The following is a 23,215-nucleotide window of genomic DNA, read 5'->3' as shown; positions in this document are numbered from 1 at the left end:
ATAAGTATAGTTAGTGGTATGGGTGAGTAATTCATAGTTCAAATCAGAAAGTAGATTTCAATAGAAAAGAAAATGTCTTACTTGGTTAAGAATATCTTGTTTCTGTGCATGCAAGGAAAGAAAGAATACATGTGTTAATGTAAAAGAATTTGTACCGATATATCTAATTCTGCTGATATTTTCACTAAAATTTAAAGAGGATAGATTGATTTTATAATGCACCCTTTGGAGCTGGATGTCAAAATTCTAATGCAATACAACCGTGTATGCATACACTGGGAAACTGTCCAGAAAGCAAATCATGAGCCCAAACCCAGAAACACTCAAGGAGAATCTAGAGCAGGGAGGAGGCAAGCAACAGTCCATGCTTTTAAAGATCTTTGTGAGTCTGATTTAAACCAAAAATTGAGAATAATTGAGTACACGATTCTTTGCATATACACCAATAGTTTCTATTGGTCTGATTCAAATATAAGGATTAACAGCAACTATGAATACAGCATTCATGAGGGAGTAATAAAAATGTGTATATATAAAAGTATATTAAAATTTATTTATTCCTCTCTTACATTTTTTTCTTTTATTAGTGAAAGATATCAAATAGTCCCAGACTGAAACACTTTGGAGTCAAGTTTGATATCCTAGACAAAAACAAGCAAACAAAAAAGAGAAACATGCAAAAACAAGCTGGCTTTTCTCATATACCAAAGTTTACTATTTTTATGAGATTCATCATTATATCTTGCTGAATATATATTTAAAACTTTACTTTTGTTAATTTAGGTACATCAGATATTTTAAAATTTTAAATTTTAGAGAACATTTAAAACTATTATTTAGGTTTCCATCACACAATTTTTCCAGAAAGGGCTGTCAAGTCGTTTTTAAATGCAAACTTAAAAATAACTCATCCTGTTCAAATCTATTATCTAATAATTATTTATTATGAAAACAGTTCTGAATAGACCACATTTTCTTTGATAGAAGTTTTCCATACAACCTTTTATACTGTTTTAACCAACTTCAAGCTAAACAATGCCTTTAATAACTTTATTTGCAAATATAAGTGAAGCACAAGGAATATGTGCTTCTCTTTCAGTTTGCCAAAACATTTCATGGAAGTAATGACAATTATTTTAAAGTAAGGGAGGACTTATCATTTCTAAAACTAGGTGTGATTAAATTTTTCTTAAGTTCTTTTTTACACAAATTCTAACTTATATATAATTGTGCAAGTAACATTGTAGCAATCTGATCAGTTAAGATAGGAAAATAGCTTCTTATGTGATTTGTTTATAAGAATTCTTTCATAGCATTGGTTTATCTTTTAATTAACCAAATTAGTCTCTAGAAAAAATAACCTTGGTGTGTTTCATTATCTACCTCAGATATTTCTAGTTGTTTTCTAGATACTTTTGTAAAATACAGACTTACTCTAAAAGGAGTCATAATCACTCATTTTTATCTTAAATAAATATTATTAATAATTTAAATAAGAGTTTCTACTTACTCTTAATTTAGAGTTGCTCTTGGGTCATAATAAAATCTACTTTTTTGTTTTTCAACTAGTACTATCTTAATGTTTTCAATAAATTTTATTATTCATGGAGAATTACACATTACTGAAGAGACGACATTATATTGTATTTATTAATACATCTGTGCCTTATAATCATCAGGTAACAGATAGTGTGAGAGAGTCTTGGAGTTCTTTAGACAAGGACGGCACAGTACAAGCAATATTGCCATATACAAACTCTAAGTGAACTGACAAGCAGCTGTTATGTTTAGAAAAAATAAATATTTTAAGTTTATATGTAAAGATGTATATTTTCAGGTATCACTGGGGCAATTGTAGCTTATTAAAATTTATCTATTGTTGTCTTCTCTTCTTCCCCCAATCTATTCTCTTGGACTCTGAGATTTTCTGTGTTATAATAATTATCCACTAATTTTAACTTTTTTTTTTACTATGTAACATTTATAATCACAAAATAGCAAGGAAGCACATGCCATGTATCTGATTCTTTCTTGGCATCTAATAGGGGAAATGCCATTATAAAGGCTGATACATTCTCCATCATTGGCAATCACTAAAGTCACATTGTGAAACACGGGCTACATTTGGAATGTATAGTTATGACTTATAGTGACGAGAAAAGAAAACATGAAATGAAAGCTGATGTGGTATGCATGTCACACTTGGACAGCTGTGGAAAGAGTTTGCCTGTCTGAGGATAGCCTGAGTGACAAAGTGAGGTCTCACCTCAGCTAAAATCAAACCAAAACAAACAAACAAAAAAACCTATGATAAAGACTGGTGGAGATTAGAAAACTACAAAATTTACACATTGAACTACATATTCTACAGAAGAAATATCTTGAAGGATGGGAAGGAATTGTACTATTACAAATATGTAAAATCAAAAAACCATATTTCAATCTACAAACAATTCTGGATGACATATGTAGACATATTTTTGGGGAAATCTGTTTGTTTTTATTTTCATATATTGCAAGATCAGTTTATGGGGCTACAAACTAACAGCAATTGTGAGCACACAGTATATAATATCACTCAGCTGATATTAAATGGAGAATTACTTCACAAATAATTTGTAAATGAACTCTGTAAAATAGTGTATTCAAAAGGAGTTTATGGAGCAGACAAACTCTTTATAAATTAATAAGTACATGATAAGGGGAGAATTTAATTGTCCTTTGGGTGGCTTCATAAGATACAATGGTTATACCCACCCCGAAAGTTTTCTTTAAGGAATAATTTCCTGAAAACAGTTAGTCCCTATCCCTTACCCATGTACAGTTTAGATTAAAAGCTACAGAACATAGGGGGATAATTAACTGTATCCTTCTTTTTTATCTAATCCTGTTTCCTAACTTCTAGGAAAAAACCCTCATACAATGTATTTTAATGATATACACTTTCTCAAAAACACACACTCTAGAAGAATTTTCATCAATAAGTGTAGTATAAAATATACTATAACTAGTGGCCCTCTGAAGTATCTATTTGTTATGAATTTTATTATATGAAATGTGCTAATGGTTTATGGTATGTGAGATATATACATGTATATGTATGCACAAATACATATGCATATATATGCAGAAGTATAAGTATATGTGTGTGCATTTATATAAACACACATATACATATTTTTCTAGAATTTTCCATGAAGAAAATTCATCTAGCAGGCACTTTATTAAACTGATAAAGAAAAAAAGGAAGCTTTACCCCTTCAGGATTATACTTTGCAAGCACACCATTACCATGGAATTCTTCAAGAACATCCTTTAATTTCTTTGTAGAATCTAGAACAAAAGAGAGAGAGAAAAAAACATACAAACCATTTATATAATCTTAATATGTTTATGTAGTCCAACTTAAAAAAACAAAGATATATAATAAAAATCATCAAAAACAGAAATCAAAATTTAAAATCAACACATAAAATGTCTTTTGAGGGGGTCAGGAAGCTGAGGAGTAAAGACAGGTTCTTGCACAAGTGAGATAAGCATTCTCCCATTGACGTACATCTCCAGCACACAAAGTCTACTCAGTCATAAAAGATAATGACAAAAATTAATGAAAGTAACATATATATACATATATATACACACATATATACACTCACAGATAACACACACACACACATTGACAAGTACATTCTTCAGGATTCAGGTCACAGTCTGTCTATTATAATACTTAGTGACAAATAAAAGAGATTTTTATGTTTTCTTGCTGTATTTGGATAGTGTAATAATCTAACTGAATTCAATAAATCTAACTTAAAAAGACAGAGAGAGTATCATTACCCCTTGTTAAATTACAGCTGCTGGTCTCATATCCGTATCACTGTTGTAGACTGAGTGCAACAGTGATTAATTCCCACAGAACTACACTCCCTGTCCATCTTATACTTTTTATCAACAAATTTACATTTGGATTTTCCTGAGTTTGGGTTAATCTAAAAAATGCTGCTTTGAACATTCAAATGGATCAGTTTTTGTGTGACCAAACAAAACCATTAGGATCTTTCATATTGAGTAGTGATAAGTATCACTGTATAAAAATAATCTCAGAAGCTGATAAATATTACATTAAAATTTCAACTAAAACAAGTCTTCATAAGATTATAACTTCTGATCAAGTCATTTTAAATTTATTATTTCCTTAAGTTGGAGAAATATAATGGAAGAAAATGAAAAACTACATAAATGTTCAACTTGTTTATACAATATTGAGTCCAAGACAGCCAAAGCTATATAGTAAGATCCTGTCTCTGAACAAATAAATGAATATATAAATATAATAGTATAGAAAGGAAGGAAGGAAGGAAGGAAGGAAGGAAGGAAGTAGCAGAATAAGTGCCTCCCTGTCCCATAAAAAAGTCTCATGCACAAATACTTAGTCAGGCCGTGATGCCACATGCCTTTAATCTTAGTACATGGAGGGCAGAGGCAGGCAAATCTCTGAGTTCAAGAACAGCCTGTTCTGCAGAGTTCCAGGAAATCCAGGGCTACAAAGAGAAACTCTCAAAACATGAAAATTTGTAAATACTAAGTTTGAAACGTGAGAAATTGAACTTTTCAGCTTTTTCATGGAAAAGAAATGAGCAAATTTTTCCAAGCACCTGAATATAATTCTTCCAAATTTTCCTGAGGCTTAGTGATCATAAACAACAACTATACGTTTTTACTCAAAAATACAGAAGACTGATACTTCAATGAAGCTTCAGCACATTCTTAGTTGCCATGAGTGCATACATATATTTTTGTTATTAACTTGAGTATTTCTTATATACATTTCGAGTGTTATTCCCTTTCCCGGTTTCCGGGCAAACATCCCCCTCCCCCTCCCCTTCCTTATGGGTGTTCCCCTCCCAACCCTTCCCCCATTGCCGCCCTCCCCCCAACAGTCTAGTTCACTGGGGGTTCAGTCTTAGCAGGACCCAGGGCTTCCCCTTCCACTGGTGCTCTTACTAGGATATTCATTGCTACCTATGAGGTCAGAGTCCAGGGTCAGTCCATGTATAGTCTTTAGGTAGTGGCTTAGTCCCTGGAAGCTCTGGTTGCTTGGCATTGTTGTACATATGGGGTCTCGAGCCCCTTCAAGCTCTTCCAGTTCTTTCTCTGATTCCTTCAACGAGGGTCCTATTCTCAGTTCAGTGGTTTGCTGCTGGCATTCGCCTCTGTATATGCTGTATTCTGGCTGTGTCTCTCAGGAGCAATCTACAACCGTCTCCTGTCAGTCTGCACTTCTTTGCTTCATCCATCTTGTCTAATTGGGTGGCTGTATATGTATGGGCCACATGTGGGGCAGGCTCTGAATGGGTGTTCCTTCAGTCTCTGTTTTAATCTTTGCCTCTCCCTTCCCTGCCAAGGGTATTCTTGTTCCCCTTTTAAAGAAGAAGTGAAGCATTCACATTTTGATCATCCGTCTTGAGTTTCATTTGTTCTAGGCATCTAACACTTGAAATGTAAATAAGAAATACTCGTTAATAAAAAAAAAAGTAAAAAAAAAGACTTATCTCTTTAGATGGGTAGCCAATTTTTAAATCAGATTATTTTTTGAAAGCAAGTTTCTTAAGTTCTTTATATGTTATGAATCCAAGCTCTTCATCAGATGTTAAGTTGGTAAAAACCTTTCAGATCAGTACCTCCATTGTCCAAATGTTGGTGTCTTTTGCTGTGTAGAAGCTTTTCGGTTTCATGTGGTTCCATTTATTAATTGTTGACCTTAGTGCCTATACTATTGGTGTTCTCTTCAGGAAGTCTTCTCCTATGCCACTAAGGTCAAGAGTATTTGTCACTTTCCCTTCTATCAGATTCAGTGTGCTTAGTTTATGTTGAGGTCATTGACTCATTTTGAGTTGAGTTCAGTGCAGGTAGATAATTACAGATCTATTTGCATTCTTCTTCACAGCACAAATAGAGTTAGAACAGTACCATTTGTTGATGACAGTAACTTTTTTCCAGTGAATATTTCTGGCTTCATTTTAAAAATATCAGTTGTCTATAGGTATTTATATATATTAATTGTTTCAGAATTGTCAAATTGAAAGTGTGTTTTTATGAAAACACTGTTTTTATCATCATCATCATCATCATCATCATCATCTATAGGTTTGTAGTACAAGTTGAAATTAGGAATGGTGAGACCTCTAGATGTTCAGTATTATTGTACCTATTCTAGGTTTTATGTTTCTATATGAAGTTGAAAGTTGTCCTTTCAAGGCCTGTGAATAACAGTGTTGGGATTTGGATTGGACTGCATGTAATATATATTTTGCTTTAGGAAGATTGGTTATTTTAACTAAAAATTGTTTTCAATAAGAGAGACATGTTTTAGAATGTGTATGGTATGTGTATAGATGCATAAGCATTATTTGTATGTGTATGTGCCTGTGGAGAAGGTCATGCATGTGTGTTTGTGTGTGTTTGTATGCTTTCATGTTTGTGGTGGCTTGATGCTAAGATAGGGTCTCTTGTTTCATTGTTTTCCTCCTTATATATTGATTCAAACTATCTCACTTGTCTGCAGGGCTCACCAATTTGGGTATTTTATTTATCCATTCTTCTCCATGATTTCCCTGGGTTTTTCCTTCTGCTCTGGTATTGCAGGGGTCTTGCCAAACCCGCTTGAATTCTAAGGGGGGCAGGGAGCCTGAACTCTAGTCTTCGTGGTTGTGCTGCAAGGCTTCAGCTACTGACCTATTTTTTGAAGCCACAGCAAAGAGTTTACAAAATAAACATAGACACATTTATACTACATCATTAGAAAACACACTATGAAAGTATTAAAGACTAAGTTGTTCAAAGCAGTCTCATTATTCTTCATGAAAATAACAGATTTCAATTGTTCCAAAATAATGTATTTATTTAAATGTGTATAACCTTAAATATAAGTCACATAAGCCTATATTTATAATTTTAGTTGATTGTTGAGATAGTCTTACTTTATCTTCCTGTGCCTCTGATGTACCAGATAATATGTGTGTGTGTGTGTGTGTGTGTGTGTGTGTGTGTGTGTATGTATTAGGTGTATCAGGCAAGTGTATGTAAAGGGCAATAGTTCTACAAGATAGAGAGTAGTCACAGCTGTCATTAGAAAGGAATGTTATATTCAACTACTTCCATTAAATTTACATAAAATACAAAATGCATTAATCACTGTTATAAATAACACGTTGTTACTAGACTACTTTGGTAGTCTGGTTCTGTCTTATCAAAGAAGTCTGCATCCTGGTTACCATGTTTACTACACTTTTAACTATAGATGAACAAGGGTAAAAATAAACTCATTGTGTTTATGCTCCTGCTGGAGTAGGAGATGGTTAGAGTGGGATACATTATGTCTTTATTATCATCTCTGCTATCAGCACTGCAACAACTGAGCTCTGCAATTAGCTTTCTCCATACCCCAGATTTCAGGTCATCACCAACTTTCTTCAGTATTATTTTATTTTTTATCTAGATTCTTTAAGTTTTTTTATGAACCGAGATAAAGAATGTAATGTAAACTGTTCTAAAGCAATATTTAATATGCTAGTTTAAAATCCTTTGTTGTAGAAAATTTGCTTCTGTGGGCAATAGCATTTAGTGCAGTCATTATATGTGTTAAATCAAAACATTTAGTGAAATAGAATTATGACTTAATGTTTTGAATCTCTAGATTATTAAAAAATAAGCCCACACTAGTTCAGAGGATGACAGTTTTGTTTTTTAAAAAGTTCTTATGTGGGTTGAAGACACTTAGTGAGAAAGCAGACATTCTGGCAAAAACAATGTTGCATTCTCTAGTCACACTGCTAATAACATCCTGTTTTAGAACAATGTAAAATGCTAGGATGAAGTTAGTTTCTGAATTTTCAGCCCTGTACATTTAGAAACAGAAATAATATTTGATAAGATGTAGAAACCAAAGTCTTTTGATTCTGTAAAAAATATCATTTGAGGCCAGGGAAATTGTTTAGTTACTAACAGGAGAACATAAGTTTTCAATACAAAAGAAAAATTCAAATATCCCTGAATATGTGTGTGTGTGTGTGTGTGTGTGTGTGTGTGTACATTTATGTCATGGAATATGTGTGTTCATAAGATACCTTACAGGAGTCAGGTCTCTCTGCCATGTCCTAGGGATTAAGATTGGTTTCTCTGCCTTGGCAACAATTGACTTTGCTCTCTGAGCCTCACTTCTATGTAATGACAATTTCGGGATTTTGGCTTCTTTAGAAAACACAGAAATATTATAAGGGTATGCTTTTGTTTCAATCCAAGTTGTGGGTTGAGACTATTTCAGATTGTCCACTGCAGCTAACTATGAGTTGTCTCATGGTCTGGAAGGAGCATGATTTTTACAGCAATAGATAGTTTCTCTGATTGTAGGATGTTTGTAATTCTGTGGACTCTTAAGAGGATGTGTAAATACTATGGCCCCAAGAGGGGTTGTTGGGCTGTTGGATGGTTGGTTGTAGTTGGTTGCAGTTTGTTAGATAGTTTTGCACAAAGAAGATAGAAGAAGAGCACATTAGATACCTTGATGCAAAGATAAAACCCAAAGAATTGACGTGCCTAAGCAGGAGGAATCAGTCTTAATGGTAATATTGCTCCCTTTCCTTCCTATTTTGTTCTTTCCTGTCTAGTGTTAGGGAGTTGAATGAGTGGTAAAAGACTGAAGGAGTATAAAAGAAAGAAGATCACACAGACTAACAAAATGTCAGCTACACTACTGGGCCCACATGCATATTCTAAAGAACTTAAAATGTCAAAATATTGTCTCAAATCCTGAATGTTGTAGACAGAATCCCTTGTATACTGTATGGAATCAGCACCTGCCAATAAAAAGCTGTTTGACCAATGAGCTGAGGGAGAAAATAGGAGGTGGAAATTCCGGTAGGAAGAGAGGAACCTGGGATAGCATCAAGTAGGGGAAGCGATTCACCCTCAATGCTGAGGAGACAGACATTTGCAACCGAAAAGAGGTAACCAGTCATGTGACACTAGTAGAATTGAATAAACAGGCCAACTATGCTATGAGCTAGTCAGGGAACAATCCCAATCTTATTGTCTAGGCATTTATTCATATATAAACAAGTCTTAGTGTTGTTGTTTCAGGAACTGGGGCACAGGTGGAAAAGCCAGTGGTTACAAATGGTGCCCAACATTGAGCACATTATAAGGCCTGAGACAACTCAGAAAGCCAAGTAAGAAGGCTTTAAAATCAGTTGGAAGGCAGGAAATAACCACTTCCCAGAGCCTGACACAATTTTCTAGTTGGTCTTTAGACTAAATCCGTTTAAGAGACCTGTGAGCAGTAGGTAGAGAGGGTGGGACCAGAAGCTCAGGCATGCACTGCGGGTAAAAAGCTTCTGGGGTGGGGGAGTTAGGGGGTAGGGAGGGTTGGGGGGGATGCGTTTGGCAGCAAGACAGTACCTGTGAGTATAAGACTTGGTTGGCTGTCATGGAAGGTCAAAGAGTGGCTAGCTCAACAGTCAGCTATCTTGGAACAATGTCCTTCTGTACATTTAGTTAGACTGAGACAGGCAGCAATGAGTGGCTGGAGTCAGTTGAGGTGACAAAAGTTGAGATTTTGGTGGCCAGAGTAGCTTACATTTGGTATTTTTCCCCCTTTCTTTAACTTCTAAGACCAAATGCTACTGCTCATTCTGGTGATTAACTCCTGCTGGTCAACACCTTGGGATTAAGAGAAAAAGGCTTAATTGCTAGGGGTCTTTTCTCTCTAGTTTAGGGTCCCTGCTCTGTGTTGGCATTCTTTAACTCTTTGTAGCGTAGAGAGAAAAGAAGGTAAGAAAGGGAGAATTCAAGCACATACACGAACAGACAGAGACAACATGAGCATTGAATGAAGCACAAGTGCCTGCACCTCAATTTTATTATTGCTTTCAGCTTATGTAGCCTTTAGACAAAAGTTATCTATGTAAAAAAAATATCTCCAAGCATTTGGTCTACTAATATCTGCATATCAGTGAGTGCATACCATGTGTGTTCTTTTGTGACTGGGTTACCTCACTCAGGATATTTTCAAGTTCCATCCATTTACCTAAGAATTTCATGAAGTCATTGTTTTAATAGCTGAGCAGTAATCCACTGTTTAAATGTACCACATTTTCTGTATCCATTCCTCTGTTGAAGGACATCTGGGTTCTTTCCAGCTTCTGGCTATTATAAATAAGACTGCTATGAACATAGTGCTATATGCCCAGGAGTGGTATAGCTGGGTCCTCAGGTAGTACTATGTTCATTTTTCTGAGAAATCTTCTGACTGACATCCAAAGGAGTTGTACCAGCTTGCAATCACACCATAAATGGAAGAGTGTTCCTCTTTCTCCAAATCCTCCCTAGCATCTATTGTCACCTGAGGTTTTGATCTTAGGCATTCTGTCAGGTGTGAGTTAGAACCTACCCAAGTTGCAATTCACAAACCACAGGAAGCTCAAGAAGAAGGAACCTGGGGAGCAGAGACTCCACAAAGGCCATCCAGAGTCTGCCACACCTGGGAGGATTCATCCCATACACAGACACCAAACCCAGACACTATTGTGGATGCCAGGGATGCTGACAGGAGCCTGATATAGCTGTTTCCTGAGAGGTTCTGTCAGAACCTGACAAATAAAGAAGCAGATGCTCACAGCCAACCATTAAACTGAGAACAGTGACCCCAGTGGACAAGTTAGAGAAAGGACTGAAGTAGCTGAAGGGGTTGCAACCCCATAAGAACAACAATACCAACCAACCAAATCTCCCAGAGCTCCCAGGGACTAAACCACCATCCCCAGAGAACACAGGGATGGACCTATGGCTCCATCCTCATATGTAGTAGGGGATGGCCTTGTTGGGCATCAATGGGAACAGGCCCTTGGTCCTATGAAGGCTGGATGCCCCAGTGTAGGGGAATGCCAGGGCAGGGAGGTAGGAGTGAGTGAGTGGGTGGGTGAGGAAGCACCCTCATACAAGCTGGGAGGCGGCTGGATAGTGGGTTTTGCAGGGGAAAGGGGATAATAGTTAAAATGTAAATTTAAAAAATCCAATAAAAGAAAAAAAAGAATAATTACCTCATAGATAAAATGTTGTAACTTTTAAGGGGAGTTATAGAAAGATGCCAATACTAGTTCAAATGAGTGTTTCATTACATAAGCTCATTATAAATTCAAAGCAAGAGTTTCATATGGCCTTGCTTTATCACAGTTCACACCTGTAGCTTCATCCTTGGAAAATATCAAAAATGAATGTTTTTTCTTGATCACAAATTTGTTCCAAGACTATTTCTCTCCTTAGTGTAATTGGGAAATCTCATTGTATTTCTCATTATGTAGTCCTTACTTATTATTCTATGATGAGAGAGCTATTTTTGATTTTAGCTTTATTATGTCTTTTTTTGGCAGAGCAACTCAAACTATCTCCTTAAGCCTTTATTTTATTTGAATCAAATTAGGAATCCTATAAATGCACTAATTCATGTAAACAGCATTAATTTATGAAAGTTCATATTCAAGTTGAACTGCAGGAAATTTGCTCAATAGGGTGAACTGATGCCCAGGAATCATTAGTCTATATAATAGTTTCTTTTATTTTTAAAGGCATATCAGCAACAAGAAGCAATCCTACGGTGAAGTATCTGGTGACCTTACAATCGGAGTTCACTCATAAAAATTGATAGGCCATCTCCTGAAAAGTCCCTTGCTTGTCTTAGCCATTTCTTGATAGCTTCTGGTAGTCATATAATGGATCTTGCATTTCATTTTGTAGAGTTTAGAGAATTAAGATACTTGCACATCTGGATACATAACACTACAGATATATAGTCAGAATTCCAATGGGTTTCTGCCTAAAGTCCTGAAAAGGATGATTCTGAGATTAAATACCTAGTAGACATAGTGAATGTCTTGAAAATCCCTTTGCAGATTAAGCTAATTATTTCCAGGCATGTGTATTGATCAGAATAGAATATTTTAGAATGCACTCACACACACATGCACACACACACACACACACACACACACACACACACACACACACACACACACACACAACCTGACAGGATTTTAAAGCAAATGCTTTTAGAACAGTAGGGGGAATATTAGATCTCCATGAGATATATTACATAATGGTTTAATGACTTTAAAATTATAAATATCAATGAAACTAGTACCAAGTTCACTGAAATACATTGGACTGTGTGAAAATAACTGCAGAATGAAATCAACTTGTTTATATTAAGGATGTCCTAACTTTAGAATGGAGGGAAAGAAATAAATTGCGTGGGAGGAGCAATTTCACCTTTATAGTAGCAGGAGATAAAAATACTATTCATCCCATCCAAATTGACAAAAGTCAGATTGGATAGTGGGGAACCTGGATATTTTAGGTGCAAACATACATAAAGAAATCATAAAATCAATCAAAACATGTAACTTGTATTGCTTGTCCTTCTACTTGGAAACAATTTAGACTTCAGTTATTTCCAACCAATAAATCTTGTTACCTACAAAATCCTCAAGACTAATCATGCAATGCTTTCAAATGGCATAGATAAAAAGTTATTACAGTTTGGTTATACAGTCTAAACTAATTTATAAATAAAGACAGACCTTCTCAAAAAGAGAGCAAAGAAAGCAAATAATTTTCTTTAAATGAATTGGGCACATTGTACATTCTATACATATATCAATAGAGAAACGTCTATTACTTTAGAAGTTTATATGTTTATAGACACCATGGAGATAAAATGGAGAAGATTTTTAAATGATTAGTTGGATAATCTAGAACCACAGACTGTTCCAGTCAGTACTTCAATAAAGCCCTGAACTTTCTCAGCAGAAACTGGGCAGCAAATATTGCATCTAGCTAGCTTTCTTAGGATTAACCAATATCTCAATTTTCTTAGGGACTCCAAAATAGGAAAATGACACTCCCAGACAGCAGAAAGAAATTTTAAAACAGTGATGTCCTAATTCCCAAGAGGTAGGGTGGGTGCTTTTTAGTCATTCAATGGTTGATGGATATATAGTTTCATTTTAAGAATGTTGGTTATAATTTGTTATTGTCTTGGGCATAGAGGAAACAAAATAAAGGTTAGATTCAGGGATTTCTTTTTCTAATTCTTTTCTTTCTTCTATCATTTTTCTTCTATCTAGTGTTAGGGGTAAAGGAAGGGAGAAAAGATGAAAAAGAAGGAGGGGTATAGAAATAATAGGATGCTAGGGTAGATTATTAAATCCACTTTTAGATGAAAGAACTTCAACAAGTATTCTGTATTTAGTATAGACTTTGCATATTTATATAAACTAAGGTTATATTTAACTATAACATAGTATGAATCAAATACTTCTTAAGGTATTGTAACCATATAATTCCTACAAATGATATGTTAAGTTCTAGTTCTTCAAAGCTGCTACTACAAACTGTTTAGGGTAATTAAAAAAAAAACCAAAGATACAATTCACAGACCATATGAAGCTCAGGAAGAAGGAAGATTAAAATGTGGATGCATCAGTCCTTCTTAGAAGGGGGGACAAAATACTCACTGGAAGAAATACAGGAACAATGAATGGAGCAGAGACTGAAAGAAAGGCCATTCAGAGACTGACCCACTTAGGGATCTATCCCATATGCAGCCACCAAACCCAGTTAGTTACTCCTGCTGATGCCAAGGAGAGCTCACCAACAGGAGCCTGATATGGATGTCTCCTGAGAGGTTGTTCCAGAGCCTTGCTGATACAGATGAGGATGCTTGCAGCTAACCATCGGATAGAGTATAAGGAACCCAATGTAGCAGTTACAGAAAGATCTGAAGGAGCTAAAGGGATTTCCAATACCTTTAGAACAACAGTATGGACTAACCAGAGCCCCCAGGGCTTGCAGGGACTAAACCTTATCAACCAAAGAGTACACATGGGGAACTCATAGCTCCAGCTGCATATGTAGCACAGGATGGCATTGTCTGGCATCAATAGGAGAAGGCCTTGGTCCTATGAGTACTCTTTTCCACAGTGTAGGGAAATGTCACGGTGTTGAGGTGAGATTGGGAGTGGGTAGGCAGGAGGGGAAGCATCCTCAAAGAAGCAGGGGGAGGAGGGAAGGGAGAGGGGAAACAGGAAAGTGGATAACATTTGAAATGTATATACATAAACCATCCCATAAAAATTTGAAAAAAAAAGACAAGCAAAAAGGAAAATTAAAAAAAAATTCAAGTTAGTAGTCAGACAATCAAACTTTTGGTCATGCTAAATACTTGTTTACTTAATTACAGTAAAATGTTTTCAAAGACAAACACATAGGGAATAGCTAGAAACAAGCAATGGTTTCCTATTAAGATATATTATAGTGGGTCTTCAAAAACCTCGGGATCCACAGAAAACGCCATTTATGGATGCTTCAGTAACAAAAGATTCTTTTGACAATGAAACAGGCCTGCTCCTCACAGCACCCCCATTGTAACTCAAAGAAGATGCTGACCATCAAAGAACCTCCACGTAGCGTGCGCATCATTTGTGGAAAGCTCGTTATTAGGCAAGACACTATTAGCAGGGGCAACTGCTAATAGTATGTTATCAAATTTGGACAAATGAGACACAGGGAAGTCAACAGCTAAGCTTTACCCAACAGGGTAATCGCTCTTTCATATTTTCTACTTCACAGGAAAAGGTTGTCATATATCCAGGGCTCGAGTGCTGAACATGATAACCCACCAGCACAGAGAAAATTTGCGGGACTGTCTAGGCAGCCAGCTTTCTCGGTCATTTCTATAGTTTTGGAAGCTTCTGGCTTATACTTCCTACATGCATGGGTATATTCATTCTTTCTCGGGTCTCTGATGGGGTTGAAGACTATATATTTATAGTCTCACAATTAGGATTAGGTTGTTTAAGATTTAGTAAAATGTTTTGATGTCTAAGATGTTTTTAGGTTAGGAATGCATGTTATGATAGACATTGATTTATATACAGAACTCTAAACTCACCAAGATATAATAGATAGTTGAATAATTTCTCCAAGGTTGGCAAACACATATGGACTCCATTGCCATGTACATGGATTACATTGTGAATGTAATCTTACCTGGTAGATTTTGTAATTGTTATTATTGTTTACATTTTAGTTTTGAATGAGAAAGAGCCTTTTATTTGACTAAAAGAGGAAAGGGTAGAGAGAATCTCTTGTGTACTATATGCAAGCCTCACCTTTCAATAAAAAACTGATTGGTCAATGAGTGAGGCAAGAAATAGGAGATGGGAGTTTCAATAGGGAGAGCAACTTTGGAATATATTCAAGCACAGGAAGAAATTAGTCCTGGTCTCTGAGGATACAAACTTATGAAATGGAGAAGAGGAAAGAGGCCTTATTACGTTCATAGAATAGAGTGAACCGGTTAAGTAAGTCACAAGCTAGTCAGGGAAACAAGCCCAAGCTTATGGCCTAGGCATTCTTTCATATGTAATTATGTCTCAGAGTTGTTATCTGAGGAACAGGGGAGCAGGTGGAAAAAACCACCATCACAATCATGTATTATTTGAGGCCACTGAAAAGCTGACTGGGAATGTACTTGCTCCAACCCCCAACTAGAACCCCCAAAATATCAATGTGTCCTCCAATAACTTTTCTCTTTCCATCGAGAAGAAAACAGCAAAGACTCCAAGAGTAGTAAATATTTACAAGAGAAGTTACTATTGTTTATTCTGTAACATAAAAATATCTACAATGGGATAGAAAAGTAGGAATTCAACCCTGGGAAGCTCATCCATGGAGAGAAAACTCAATCAGGAATTCCAGTCAACTGCCACAACTTTCCCAGTAAATTTCAGGTGAACATTTGTAAACTGCTGATTTTATGTGTTATCTTTCTGCCTGTTAGTTGGTTTTATACTTGAAAGTCTTAGATAAGAGAATAGTATACTTGGCCCAGGTCACTGACACAGAAATGGTACCTGACTGCCACAAGTAGGATTCCCCAGTCAATTTTCATCGCATATTTCAGATTTAATATTATTATGTCCTTCTGTTTGCCTGTCTGTCTTTGTCAATTTATAATCCACTATTTGTATTGATTCTTTTAATTTTCTTATTATATACTTAATAAATTACTCATCAAAACCAAAAGGATGATTATGAGAAATAGCTCTAAGGACTCTATAGGACAATGCTGAATGGAAGCCAAAGAGATATGGCATTGCAGTCCTCTGACTTTATGTATCTTACTAGCATAACTCATGGAGTTGTAAAGAAGATAGTGTGGAAAAGCATAAAATATGTGTATATATTAATGTACTTTATTCATATAATTTATATTGTATTTACATATGATTATGTACAAATTATATATAAATATATAGAGTAGATATATATTTTTATTATATATTAAGAAGAGTTGTTCTTTGTCTTAGACCTTAGATGACCAATAAAAGTTTTCTCATTAAATTTACACTTTATCCTACTCTGTCTAATTATTTGAGACATTAGCAGGAACAGAACCTTGCACCTGCAATTTTCTATGCTTTTATTGAAATGAGCATTTTGGAATGTACTAAACACTTCCTTCCTTGGTATTTCCATGCCTACTTTTGGTTTCCCTCAACTCTTATTCCACACTTTAAAATGAAATTTATATTGAAGAACTTGAAACTTCTAATCTCTTTACTGGGTAATGGATCAAACACAAAGGAAAGAATACAGTAAAAGGAACTTGATGTTTTGATAAGTCAAATTCTCCAGTTAGATTAGAATTTCTTTTTTTCTCAGTATTACAATTTTTATTTCAGAAATAGATTTAGAATGATATTTTATACGTTGAAAATTGATCAGCATTTATCTTGCTGTGTGAAACAGTAAGCTAATTACATACTTTGAGCTTTATTATATTGTGACAAATAATCTTGGTACATTACCAAAAATTTAAAAGATGAGTTGAATCAAGAGATACCCTGTATGTATGTAGTGTTCCTTGGTTCCTCCAAATATCCTGCAACATATACTTAGAATGTACATGTGCCTATACCTGTGGTTTCATATAATGGCATCTGTTTCAGTCTGTCCTAAAACCTGGATTTTCTTTATAACAACTGTTTTTAAATTGTTATCAGGCAAAAATGATACTCACGTGGAGTATAAATGTATTTATTGTTGTTAATGATATGTCTCAATTATTTCTTAGATATAATGTGTCTGAGGTTGCCCCAGATTGTTTAAGCAACCTTGAATGTCTAAAAGGAAGGCAGAGGGGAGGAAGGGAGAGGGGAAGAAGAGAGAGGGGAAGAAGGGAGAGGGGAAGAAGAGAGAGGGGAAGAAGAGAGACGGGGAGAAGGGAGAGGAGGAAGGAGAAATCAGTACCAGCACTAGGTGTACTTAAATCTTCAGAGAACTGGAGCTCAGGAGTATGTATGGAGTCCAGGTTGACTCTGAAGAGGGTAAAGCATGTTTTTTGCTCCTTCCACCACTGTAGGCGACCCCTGGAATTCAGTGATGACTCTGCACTGTGAGTCCATCACTCTATCTCTACCTCTGCTATCACGTGGTTTTGATGGTTTCTTCTACTCAAAATCATATGATACTAGCTGTTTGAATCAGAGCTAGGCCATCCGAAATCTAAGACAAACTCCTCTTGAAATTCTTTACAGTTCAATTTGCAAAGTTCCTCACTGTCTACACCCCAACAACTAAAAATGGTATCTAAGTTGATAAAATTGTTACCTAAATATATCTTTTAAAAGAAAACTATTATTACCTCAGCAGATTTCATGTTTTAGCTTAAAAAGATGATTTAAGAGGATTTTATCCAAAACCTATTAATGTTTTTGTCTGAGAAGCAAAGGCCCAAGTAGAACTTTGTATGGTTTAGAATTTAGTGTTATTTTAAGGCCTTTGAAAAAGCACATGACACACACACACACACACACACACACACACACACACACACACACACACACCTTGTAGCCATGCACGTATGCATGTATGGGAGCACACGACCCAAACACAAAACACACAGAGATAAAAACAAATACTAAGAACAATGGATGGAGAAGTTTGGGGAAGGATTGTAGGAGCTGAAAGGTTTTACAACTGCATAGGCAGAGCAATATCAACCAACCAGAACCCCAGAGCTCCCAGGGACTAGACCCCCAACCAATGTATACTCATGTGGGAGCCCATGGCTCCAGCCAGCTATGTAGCAGAGAACTGCCTTATCTGGCATCAATGGGAGCAGAGCCCCTTGATTCAGCGGAGTCTTGATGCCTCAGCCTAGGGAAATGCTAGGGCAGGAGTGGGTGATGGGTGGGGTGAATGTTCACATACAGGTAGGGTTTGGGGGAGGAGATAAGAGGTTTGTGGAGGGGAAACTGGAAAGGGGGATGATATTTGAAATGTAAATAAATAAAATAACCAATAAAAAGAAAAAGCATAATGCTCAAACCAAAAAACAAACTAAACCTTAGAAAAACACCTATTATCAGTTGGCAGAGTGGAGTGTAAAACCCTCTGAACTGTGAAGCATTTGCAAGAGGGACAAGGTAAGAGGGTTCTAGGAAGCAACACTTCAGGCTGTGCTCTAGTTTTACGCCTCATCTGATCAAAGGGGATTTCCCCTGCAGATATTAAGTACTGACAAGATTCATTATTTGATATTCCCTCACCATTATACAAGATATGTACCTGGTTCCATTCCAAGAAGATCTTGGCTTCAGAATCAATACTGGAGCAAACCCAGTAAGTAATGCTTCACAGTGAACGCCCAGCCAAAGCTCATGTGGAAAACTTCCTTTCCACATTTATCACAACACCAATTGAGGAAGAAAACTCATGCAAACATGGCTACTTTTGGATCCTCAGGGAATCTGAAACCATTCCAAAGAAACCTTCTAGGATTGCAGATTATAATATGATGGCCAAGTGATCTTCATGTCTTCTAATGTCTTAGGCATTAAGAAGTAATACCAGGGCAATGATGGACTCCATGTACAAGGTGCAGATATGAATGACTCTTATCTAGTTGGGAATTAAGCAAATGGCCCTGTAGGAAAAAAGTTGTCATGTTTGTTTAAGCTATAGCAAGGAAAAGGGTTATATAGATTTCTTAATAATGGCCAAGCTTTTTATGAGCAGAGTTACACAAAACAGATGTCTGTGCTCTGTCACAATCTGACTCTAGACAATGCATAGTAATTACGCTGAAGAATAACTTTTACCCTTTAGAATTACAATATGGAATTTTGCTAAATCCAATGTTTTCTACTCTAAGAATATGGTATAAATGCTTGAAGCAATTATTTAAAGAGTAGTAAGCCAAGAAGAGGAAATAACTTGGTGGTGATATGTGCTTGCAAGCAATATCTGCCTATACTAGCCACATTGCCGCTGCTTTGACCCATGCCTGGCGAATGGAGACAGGAACAGATGTTAGCTCCAATGTCTCTACATGTGTTTCCTATGTCAGTACTTCACAGGTGATATGAATTTCATGTCCAATAAACATAAACAGACAGACAGACAGACATACAACAAGAAGAGAAAATTATTAACCAGTTCTTTGTCCTCGAGTATGGACAAACATTTACTTCCTATCAGCCTTCAGCAGCTCTTTTCCATCTCTCTTCCTCTTTAACCGGGATATCAATATTTTAATATAAAAAAGACCCCGCCATTTGAAGCAGTTGTCTAGTTGTCTTTATTCATAATAGTACCTATTATATTATTTATCCTTCATTTCTAATTCCAAAAAAGTACTTTGCATTGAATACAGAACATTATTTTGTACTGCACGCCCATGCAAAAAATAAGCACACGAAGTGCTAAATGATTGGATATTGAAAGACTAGATAAATGGTACTTTACTGCTTTCTGCTATATGAATGTCTTTGTTAAATTTCATACAAATATTGAAATATTTGTTACTGCTTGAACAGTTTTGGTTGGGTGTTTTTATAGGTTGAGAATTAATAGATTAATTGAGATTAATAGAGGTTAGAAATAATAGATTACTAGTTCTTCTGAAATAAAATTAACTTTCAACATATTTTCAGTAATATGCTGTACCTAGATAGTAAAAAATATATCTGCTACTATTGAAAAGTGAAAAGCAAAATGTTACAGTCAGCCCAAATTGGAATTCAGCTCAAGGGGAGGCTGCAAGACCTGACACTATTAGTGATGTTTTGGTGTGCTTACAGACAGGAGCCTAACATGGCTGCCCATTGAGAGGCCCATCAAGCAGCTGAAAGAGTCAGATGCAGATATTTACACCCGACCAATGAACAGAAGCTAGGGACACCTGTGGTTGAATTAGGGACGGACTGGAAGAAGATGAGAAGGTGGGCAACACCATAGGGAGACCGGCAGTCTCTACTAACCTGGAACCCAGAAACTTTTCACACACTGAGTCACCAACCAGGCAGCATACGCCAGCTGATATGAGGCCCCAACACATATACAGCAGAGGACGGCCTGGTCTGGCCTCAATGAGAGAAGATGCACTTAGAGATAAAGGCCCTAGAGAGTGGGAAATGCTGGTGGGGTGGAGGTGGGGTGATGGGAACATCCTCTTGGAGACAGGAGAGGAGGTATGGGATGAGGAACAGTCAGAGGGCAGAATGGGGGGGGGGTCATGACTGGACTGTAAAAAAGATTGAAAAATAATAATGAAAAAAGGAAAAAGAAGTAATTGAAGGATACGGAGGCAAGCAAAGAAGTGATTCTTTGTAAGAAAAGTAAAGAACACCACTAGAATTAAGAGAAGCAGATTAGATATTGATCATGTACAATCACCAGAATTGACTCTTGTAAAGAATAGTTCCTCTCCTCATTGTTTGGAGAGAGAAGTGGTCAATAGTGAGTGCCAGAGAAGGAAAGAATCAAGCTACCTCTCCTCAGGGAAAGCTCTTCAAGGAAGCACAGGAGAATTACCACACTGAACAAAGATGAGATCACTAGGAAATATAAATGCATAAACGGCCAATAAATTTAAGTCCAGTAACACACACATACGTGTGTGTGTGCACATATATACATACATATACATACATACATATACATATACATACATATATACATATATATGTGGTAAATTCTTGTGAACTGCACCCTGGTATCCACCCCAATAAAGGTATATTAGCATAGGAGTTAGATTTTCACGAACTCATAATGGTCAATATTTACATAATCTTATTGCAAAGGAAAATTTTCCCTAACTGGTCAGTCCACATCTCTAGTGTGGCTTCTGAGAACAGGCCTCAGTGACTGGGTTCGTGACAACTAATTGCCTGGTTACAACTTTCACTGGGGTTATTTGACTTCACTTCCAGGACCCCCGCTGAAGGATGAATGGATTGCACTGAGGTGTATGATCCCTGAAGAAATCTTCTGGATGTTGTCTCTAGAGTGGAAAGAGGCTAAAAAGACTAGGAAAAGAGTTTCGGCAACAATAAAGATTTTGTGGAGGAAAATCCCATTAAGTAGATGAAATCCTAGAAAATCAAGCTTCAGTGTTAGCTTGTAAGAAATTTATTTTAGGCTCACTGTCTAAGCAAATACAGTACGGCCAAAATGATTCTCAATTGACTGCATATTGTTCCACTTAAAACTGAAATTATAGGGCTGGGGATTTAGCTCAGTGGTAGAGCGCTTACCTAGGAAGCGCAAGGCCCTGGGTTCGGTCCCCAGCTCCGGAGGAAAAAAAAACTGAAATTATAGAAAAAAGGGTCAGTATGAAAGTAAAACAACCTGAAATCTTAGTTTCCCCTATTTAATCTGATTATCAGTATTATTTTACTATAGCATAGTCTTATTAGTGGCATCTAAATAACTAGCCATTTGAAAATGTTACTTAAAAATTTACTAAATTGATTGTATATCAGCCATATTTTCGTCAGCATTAGTATCTACATAGTTATATGTAATGGTTTCAAAATTATTATTTTTCCTCAGAAATTCTAAGTTAATAAAGACAGATGGCCATCAAAGTAAAATGGCCAGCCAATTTATCTAAATTTGTAAGAATTTACAAAAAATATCATTTACTTATAAGTTTTTAATATTTTCATTATTCTGTTATGTGTTCTTTTTGTAACAGATTGCTCTGTGCTGTGGCTCCCACTGTCCAGATTTCAGGGCCTGTCTTCCCTCACTACTGAACTGCAAGGGCTTCTGGCTTGAAGATAAGATCTCTAGAAGTTTAGTGACTACACAATTAATACTATCCATTTAGAAAACCACAAAGAAAATAAATCTAAAAAAAATGCCCAGTCATGATTTGGAAATCCAGAAATAGTACTAATAACTGTGGAATTATTAGTATGTTGATACCTTTCTAGAACATTTTACATAAAGAAACACAAATATAGATTTATTAATTAGTATCAATGGTTACAAAGATGAGATCACATAGTATTGATAACATGCTTTGTATATCGCATATTTTATTTAAATAGATTTCTATGCTATCACATGCATTTTGATACTATCAGTAATGATGGTTAAATGGTGCTTCTTCATGTACATTCGTTATACTTCATTTATTAGCATACTAAATATTGAGGATTCAGATTACATTTAAAAATAATGAAAATTTTTAGTACTGGAGTTGTAAGAAAGTGTGAGTGGCTGGTAGGTGGTACCACGTGCCTTTAGTTCAGCACTTGGGAAGCAGAGGCAAATAGGTCTTTATGCTTCACGTCATCCTGGTCTATTTCCAGGACAGCAGTTAGGGTTACAGACGGAGGAACCTTTCTCCAAAACCCAACCAACTAACCAACCAACCAACTAACCAACCAACCAACTAACCAACCAACCAACCAACCAAACAAACAAACAGCCAATCAAACAAACAAACAAACAAACACCACAACAAAAAAAAACACAGCAAAGGAAAGAAAACTGTGTATTTGCATATATGTATGTGTGTTTAGAACACATTACTTTCTATTGTTACCATAAAAGCCTCAAAACAGTATAGTCAGATCAAAAATGTTCCCGGATATTTGGTCTTGATGACTTGATGTTCATCAAGTTTGAAGCGTTCTAATTTTTCACTGAAGAATAGAATAGGGAAGCAATTATCCATTGACAGTGACACTATCATCTCTGTATTGTCAGTTATTACCAATTGTCTAAAAATAATTTATAATGAGTATGCCTGTTTCCACCCTCCTACAATAATCAAATGTGCAAATTAAAATGTCATATTAGC

General features: G+C 36.0%; 1 protein-coding gene across 12 annotated transcripts in view; it reads right to left on the bottom strand.

Moving 5' to 3' along the window:
* The window catches only part of Dgkb (diacylglycerol kinase, beta), a 756,320-nt gene that overhangs the window by 566,122 nt on the left and 166,983 nt on the right, over window positions 1–23,215 (bottom strand). For 6 of the 12 annotated variants that reach the window (XM_017594328.3, XM_063262364.1, XM_063262360.1 and 3 more), the window contains exons 3-4: window positions 3,257–3,333; window positions 82–102 (exon numbers count right to left, since the gene is read on the bottom strand). In XM_017594328.3, the coding sequence (XP_017449817.1) occupies window positions 82–102; window positions 3,257–3,333 (98 nt within the window). The remainder of the gene's footprint in view (window positions 1–81; window positions 103–3,256; window positions 3,334–23,215) is intronic. The other 6 variants (XM_063262362.1, XM_017594330.3, XM_063262366.1 and 3 more) reach the window with 1 other exon arrangement.

The sequence above is a fragment of the Rattus norvegicus genome, chromosome 6 (genome assembly GCF_036323735.1).
Source record: "Rattus norvegicus strain BN/NHsdMcwi chromosome 6, GRCr8, whole genome shotgun sequence".
Lineage (NCBI taxonomy): Eukaryota > Metazoa > Chordata > Mammalia > Rodentia > Muridae > Rattus > Rattus norvegicus.
Note: the sequence above shows the minus strand (reverse complement) of the source record. Positions and strands in the feature narration are given on the sequence as shown.